Raw genomic sequence first — 8,277 nt, 5'->3', positions numbered from 1 at the left:
AAGAAGTAACGGGAGAGCCAGCAAAGGCACATAGTGCTCCTAACCCTGACCTTAACCCTAACCCTAACCCTAAACCTCTCTCCAGCAGGTAATAATTGATGTTGTCATTGCGATGAGCAGATGGACCTAATCCTGGCCCTAATCCTAATACTTTTTATTGTCAAGAGATTGGCGTAATGTCAATGTATACACAAGTGCAAGAAAACTGGTTTAAACAATCCCCAAAAAACTAAAAGAAAACAATCCTGGTTGATTTACTTAGTCATTTAAAAACGATGTCCCCCTCCCTCAGCACAAGATCCTTGTCCAAGGTTACAAGCAGACTTTGTATCATTCAGTTTCTGTTTTAGTCAGATATGTGCTGTATGGCAGTTATGCTGACTGAGGTCCTCCTGCAATTTGTGTTTCTATGTAACACCAAGCTTCCATCAAAATTGTACAGAACATTTTCGATACAGTGCCTCCCAGTTGCACTCTGCTCCTAAGATAAGGACTTCATATTATCTCCATGAAGGCACTTGTTATGATTGGTGGTATGATTGGTGGAAATTCTGTGGAAATTCAGAAACTACATTATTACAGTACACCGGCACCAGTCCAAACGATCGGAATGCGACTGCAATCTTGGAGTGGAATCTCTCTTTCTCTCTCTCTCTCTCTCTCTCTCTCTCTCCCTCTCTCTCTCCCTCTCTCTCTCTCTCTCTCTCTCTCTCTATCCCTCTCTCTCTCTCTCTATCCCTCTCTCTCTCTCCCTCTCTCTCTCTCTCTCTCTCTCTCCCTCTCTCTCTCTCCCTCTCTCTCTCTCTCTCTCTCTCTCTATCTATCTATCTATCTCTCCCTCCCTCTTCTGTTTAATACACATTTAATTATTTATGATAACATAATGATTGATCGTTCTGACCTTGAGTCTTGTTACCTCATTGCCAACCTCATAGCCTTGACTGATGTAATACAAGTCTCCAGTTAGATTTTTTCCCCGCATTGTGTTTTTATAATATTCTGTATAGTCAAACTGCCCCATTTCTGGGCAATCTAATGTTATTGTAATTTCTGACATTCCATCTTTTTCACAATGAAACTGTTGAATTGGCTTGATTCCATATATATATATATATATATATATATATATATATATATATATACAGTGTATGCCAGATTAAAACTTTGACCGCCAGCACATTCTTGTCAAAGTCTACTATACTGACTTGTAGAAGTGTCAAAGCCAGTGTCAAAGTGTTTCAACCCATTAGGTATCACAGGTGTCAAGCAATAATAATACATGTTATATAACCACACACACACACACACACACACACACACACACACACACACACACACACACACACACACACACAAACCTTTTCTTAAAATAAATCTTACTTGCGATGATTGTAATGTATAGATGTTTCACCTACTTTAGGTGAATATACTCATTTTAAGTCACTCTGGATAAGAATGTACCTGCTATATCAATCAAATCTAAATCTAATACATTTCATATGTGCTGCGACCCATATCTGCATATCCTGTGGCTACTGAGAGTTCATGAGTGTGCTGTCACCATGTTCTATTGGTTCACTATACACATGGGTGGTCTCAGGCCCTCTGGGGCACGGTGGGGTATGCCAGGCAGTGAGGTGTGGGCGGGAGCAGGTGGAACACCTGTGTCCTGTCCCTCTGCAGAGACTCAGCTGGCCTTCATGCTGGACCAGGACAAAGTTCTCCTCTGAGGGCCACTGTCCAAAGGCACATCAGATACAGGTAGCTGATGATAGAACACCCCATAAACATGAGGTCTGAGGGGTCAGCGAATCAAATACACTCATTAGCTTGCATGTGTGGATGATTTATCACTCCAACATTAACTACAATAACAGTACAATGTAGTCCTAATATAATCCCAACTCAGCCATGAAGATACACAGTTCTCTGTGTAAGTAATGGGACAGTGAAGCATTTTGGCTCTATAGTCTATACTATAAGTTTGAATTTGAAATCAAGCAATTACTATGAGGTTAAAGCAGAGATTCTCAGCTTTTATTTGAGGGTATTTGTTTTCAGTACATATTTGTTTCACCATTTAGATTTATACATAGTCCCCTTATTATTATAGAACAGAATTATGTTATGCAAATTAAGCATTCATGCTTAGTATTTGTCGCCAATCCTTTGCAGGCAATAACTGCCTGAAGTCTGCGACCCATTAGCCCCACCAAACGCTGTATACGGTATATTCTCTGGTGATGCTCTGCCAGACCTGTACTGCAGCCATCTTCAGTTGTTGTTTGTTGTCTTTTTGCCTAAAATGTTATCATCAGGAAATGAAATGCATGTTCAATTGGATTTTAATGTGCAAATTTACTTGGCAATTCAAGAACATTCCGCTTTTTGGCCCTGAAAAACTCCCTAGTTGCTATGGCAGTATGTTTTGGGGGTCATTGTCTTGCTGTATGATGTAGTGCCATCCAATGAATTTGGAGGCATTTGCTTGTACTCAAGCAGACAAGATGTTTCTGTACACTTCAGAATACATTATGCTGCTGCTGTCAGCAGTTACATCATCAATTTAGACAAGTTAGCCAGTTCTAGTGGCAGCAATACCCAATACCCATAGGCCCAAACCATAACATGCTGTAAATAGATATTTCTTTCTACAAACTTTTCACTTGCAATCACTCTGGTACATGATAATATTTATCTTACCTGTCCACAAAACCTTTTCATGAACCCCTGTAGGCTTTTAAGGTACTTTAACTGTAACTTTAACTGTAACCTGACAATCCTTTTTGAGGATAGCAAAAAGGATCGTAGTCTCTGACACATTCACGCCTACCTCCTGGAAAGTGTTCCTGATCTGTGGGACAGTTGTTTTGTGTTTTTTCTTAATTATGGGAAGCATTCTTCTGTCATCCACTGTAGAAGTCTTCCATGATTTTGTCAAGCCTAAGGTTTTGGCTATGTTTCTTCAGATTTTTCAGTCTAATAATGGCTTCCTTAACATTGAATGACACCACTTTGGTCCTGGACAGGCACCAATAGCAGATTCCAAAGACAAGATACTAAACATTGATAGCAATCGTATGCCTGAAATGGAAAACATATGTGTAATAATGAATTATATGACAAGACTTTCACTTTACAAATAACAATTTTTATTATTTACAGATATCAAAAAATAAAATACATTTCAATACTTAATAAGAACAACACTTATTTTCAGTGATACACAAGTATACAAAAAGATATTTCCCCTATTGTATCCATCATTGAAGTTGAAATGATACACTCAATAAACATTATTAAAATACACACTATTAAAATATAAATATAAGTCTACAAGATATAGTACAAGTCCGTCATGATGGGTCAGTGGTATGATTACTGATAATACGTAATAAGCCCGATAAATATACAGTGTCTATACTCAACACATTTTGGTGATGTTCTCCCATACTACGGTACGTAACATATCAAGAAACAGAACGTTCAACCACTGCATAAAGCCTGAGAAAACATGAAGAACTACAAATACATTACAAATGGATGATCCTATATGTCTTATAGATATGTGACATCAAATTCAGAACCGCACGGTGCGGGTTAGAGATGGGTCGCGATGACAACTGCGTCGTCTGGCTCTCCGTCTCTGGACAGGGCTGGGTTATCGTACATCTCCAGACTCTTCCTCCTGTCCTTTCCGTCCTTTTCTTCCTTCCTGCAGCACTTGCAGCAGCAACAGCAGCGGGCGCCGCAGAAGCCCATGACAGAGGTCACAATGCGGTCCCAGGGCTCCATGGAGTGCAGGGGGAGGGGCAGGAAGTCCCAGTTGCGCAGGCCGCTGGGCAGGTACCTAGGACAGCGTGACTGCATCACGTTGACGATGATGATGAAGATCGCCAGAACGACGAAGGGCACGCCCACGCCGACCAGGATCTGCCAGCCAGCCAGGGAGAGGCCGAAGACAGTCAGAGGCAGGACGAGGAAGCAGAGGAAGAGGTAAACGGCGGCGAACCAGCGGTACTCGGCCGTATGGTTCCCCAGGGCTTTGGCCAATCGGATGGGTATCCGAGTGAAGGGGATGGGGTACCAAAGCAAGATCCCCGCGATGTTGAAGAAGAAATGGCAGAGTGCAATCTAGGAGGAGACACAGAGTCAGTCAGTGAGTCTCACGCAGGAACGCACGCACGCACGCACGCACGCACGCACACACTCACACACACACTGATGCATACGGGCAGTCAGAACAGAAATTGTTGTGGAAAACATAGACATAAAAACACTGACACACAAATACATTTAGTATAGTTTTTTTTACTAGAACTAACCTGCAGTGAGTTGGGCAACGTCTCACCGGGACTCGCCATAGCAGCCAGTATAGCAGTGGTAGTTGTACCGATATTGGAGCCCAGTGTCAGGGGATAGGCTCTTTCAATGCTTATCACTCCAATACCTAAGAATTTAGAGAAGACATTACACATTGAGTAAGGAAAATTACAACAGTAGGAACAGGTTTACACATTATAATGAAGGAAGATATATATATATATATATATATATATATAGAGAGAGAGAGAGAGAGAGAGAGAGGGAGAGAGAAACTATATGCTCCTGAATTTCCAGCAGGTGTTGATGCAATAAAAGATCAATATAATAGCTGAATTATAAATGGACGGTTTAATTATTATATAATTATAAACCGTACATACCAACAAGGGGAGTGATGGCTGAGGTGAAGACAGAGCTGCTCTGCACGATGAAGGTCATTCCTGCTCCGACCATGATAGCAATGTAGCCAGTGACCCAGGCGAAGGGGAAAGGGAAGTCTGGTCAAACGAAACACAGAGTTAGTAAGCATTGGCACGGAAACCATCATAGGACTGATTTAGCGAAGATAGAGAAGAGAACAGATAACTTAACAGAGAGTATGAAACAACAGGGTGCATGTTCTTTCGCCAGTGTTTTGAGTGCTAGGGCGAGATATGGTAGGACATGGCTGCTCACCTGTGTTGAGCACCTTCTTGATAACCACTGCCACCTGTCCCTTCAGCATGGAGTTGAGCAGCTTGACAATGAGGATGAGACAGGTGCAGAGGGCCAGCAGGGACAGGGCCAGCAGGATGAGGCCCACCGCCATGTCTGGAAGGTTAGTGTGGGCGAAGATATGGCCGCCTGCAAGGGGACAGAGTCAAATGTAATTACTTATTGCTGGAACACAGCCAATATATTACTGAAGCAGAATAAAACATGAGTCAAGTTACAATAAACCTTGTCTCCATGCCATATAGCATTACTGTAAGGCTAAAGATAATCAAGCTTGAATCTGAGATAACTACTCATGGATGACTCATTAAAGGTTAATGTCCTTTTCTTAAAGACCTTCCCCTGATCCATAGATGGAAAGGACAGCAGGAACAGCACTTCAAACATTCAACAGGGTCTATCCCCATTACGCTGAAAGCATAAGTTCAGCACTTAGCACTGACATGTCTGCTGAACCAGAGCGATGGGGGTGGGTGGGGGGTACGTTACAACAGGGGTTTGATCACAGCAAAACAGGAGAGCGATGACCTGTTCGCTTGTGTTGATTGGCTAATTCAAACCCGAGGGTGATGGTATTCGTTTAGGATTGGCTGTGCCGAACCATGGGAACGGTGGCCTGTTTGTCTGACCTTCTGGGACTCAGGTGCTTCAGCTGAGCAGCATGAATGGGCCTTTTGAGCACGTAGAGAGGGTGAGGGGTAGGGGGGTATTTGCTGAGTCACTGAAGGGACTAAATGGAAGTCATTGTCTTGTATCAGGGGGTCTGGCCGATGGTGGGTGGGGGGTGGGGGGGCGGGGGAAGAGGGGAGTGAAGGCAGGGTGGTTATCTCCGGTTACACAGACGTTCGATTGAGCACATCAGGTAAATCCAAATTGCTTGGTAGAAAACCTTTATGTGATCCTGACTGTTTAGAGTCTGTGCCAGAACTTACATCTCTCTAGATAGATCAGCTCAGACACATTCTTCTGGGTCCATGTTATGTTGCCCTCCTGCCAACAGAGGGCGCCAACTGTGCAGTTCTCTATTCCCGGAACAGTCACATTCATCAGAGTCTGCCACAAAAGAGAAAATAAAAAAATAAAAAGATGAACATCATACAATATTTGCAATATATACCAACAGCCAGTCCAAAAGCAAACAAAAGCAATCACAAAGCTGTTATCGCTAAAACAACAGCCTTATCGATATTTGACCTGTTATTAATAAAATCACACCTTTGATGTGATAGCATAGGCAATAAACTCTGATGTAAAAGTAAAATCCTTCTGGCCAAGATAGAGGAAGCTATCAAACATTAACTGTGAAACAGGGCTTAAGAGATAGTGCTCTGATATTGATGACAGCTTTATCACCATTGTTTGACTACTTTATAAATAATCATTGTTTTTCAAAAAAGGATGTTGTCGATTTAGTCTCACCGTGTTGGTGTCTGTTTTACACCAGACCTTGATCAAGCTTTTGTTCCGTGCTTCCAGGTCGCCGGTAGCGATGTCACTGATGACAGATTTGTCCAGCTAGAGGAACGGGACATTGAAGTCTGGAATTCATTGTCATTTACATGATCCCAATTCCAAATCAACTCAAATATAGCACTTGTCATAGCAGATGTGCAATGATGGAATCATGTCTCATATTTTGAGTGATAAGATGCTTCAAGATGCTAAGGGTACCTGTATGATGGCACTGGTGAGGGGGTCGGTGATGACTTTGAGCAGGTCGGGGGCGTCCTCCCCACTTTGGATGTTGAAGGATTCGATCATGAGCTTGGTGAGTTTGTAAAGGGCACCTGTGGCCACCTCCAGTGGCAACAGCACCAGAACAGACAGCCAGTTGAAGAAGTCATGGACCGTGGCACCACCAAACGCCCTGAAGGAAAACAAAACGATTTTTCAAAGTCCTGAATCTCACTACTCGTCCAACATGTTTTTGACTAACCACTTTTTTGGTCAGCTCAGAAATGTTTCTCCTATTGTTTCTTGTTGAGAATGTGTAAGTAGCCAATGAATGTACAGAATGTTGTCCAAAATTGAGGAACGTTGTGTAGTGTTAGTGTTTTAAAGGCTGTTTATAAAGTTATCCACCCAGATGTACCTGCGGAACTCATTTCTATCCCCTGCCTGCATCATGGCCACAATGGTGTTGGTGACCGAGGTTCCAATGTTAGCACCCATGATGACTGGCACAGCAGACTCGACCTCAAGCACTAAAATGAGGGTAGAATCACATTACATTAATATAGGACAACAAATGATTCCTTTGTTTAGTTTGGTGCTTGTATTCAGCCATGTGTGTGTGTGTGTGTGTGTGTGTGTGTGTGTGTGTGTGTGTGTCTGTGTGTGTGTGTGTGTGGGTGTGTGTGTGTGTGTGTGTGTGTGTGTGTGTGTGTGTGTGTGTGTGTGTGTGTGTGTGTGTGTGTGTGTGTGTGTGTACTCACATCCAGAAGAAACCATGCTGACCACAATGGAGGAGGAGGTGCTGGAGCTCTGAACCATCACTGTGACCAACACCCCGATCACGAGTCCAGCCACAGGGTTGGACAGCACAGCATTATCCTGGAAGATGTCACCGGCAACCTTGCCTATGGAGAAACATCCACAGGCCAAATCCACCATAAAAACTAGCACATAAAAACTTAATAAGAGGTCATTCAAAATGGGAATTCCACAATCATAACAACAACATTGTAGCACCCTTGATGTTACATGATACTGTGTCATCAAATGAACATAGTCTAGAGACATGAAGGGACAATAAGTTCATCAAGCTAGCAAATCACTCATTTTGTGAACTCAGACAGAAAAGGTGATTTTACCTCCGACAAGCTGAAAAGCGGAGCTCAGGACGTCCAGAGAGCATACAAACATGTAGAGGAATCCAACCAACAGAGCAAACTTCACAATGGCAGACAGTACGCGCAGAACCTTCCCTTTAGTATCCAGCTCTGCTCCAAAGATGTGGATGAGATACCGTAAGGGAACAGCGTGTGGTGAGGTCACATGTTTTCACCTCTACAGCATTCATATCAATTCATATCAATATGAATATCCATGTTCAGCGAATATATAGACAAAAACCTCACCTGACCACTTCAGCCCAGTGTCCTTCAACTCCGGGAGGTCCCAGGGATCGTCAACAGCCTCTGAACCCTTGTCCACAAGGTCCACGGTAGAGTATGCCGGAAGGACGACTGCATCTTTGGAGGACGTTTTTTCATTGTCTGAGGGATGAGAGGACAT

At 43.0% G+C, this 8,277-nt stretch overlaps 1 protein-coding gene across 1 annotated transcript; it reads right to left on the bottom strand.

Annotated features, from left to right (window-relative positions):
* Positions 1–3,600: 3,600 nt before the first annotated feature.
* On the bottom strand, positions 3,601–8,277 carry LOC310806343 (sodium-dependent phosphate transport protein 2B-like; the record flags this gene model as incomplete). Its single annotated transcript, XM_083672395.1, has 11 exons — positions 3,601–4,134; positions 4,326–4,450; positions 4,707–4,823; positions 5,002–5,169; positions 5,973–6,093; positions 6,460–6,555; positions 6,712–6,907; positions 7,133–7,244; positions 7,476–7,619; positions 7,854–7,982; positions 8,121–8,277. 11 exons carry the CDS (start codon positions 8,275–8,277, stop codon positions 3,601–3,603), a joined length of 1,899 nt encoding a protein of 632 aa, XP_083528521.1.

This window comes from Argentina silus (assembly GCF_951799395.1).
Source record: "Argentina silus genome assembly, chromosome: 6".
In the NCBI taxonomy this organism is placed as follows: domain Eukaryota; kingdom Metazoa; phylum Chordata; class Actinopteri; order Argentiniformes; family Argentinidae; genus Argentina; species Argentina silus.
This window is presented reverse-complemented; position numbering and strand designations above follow the sequence as displayed.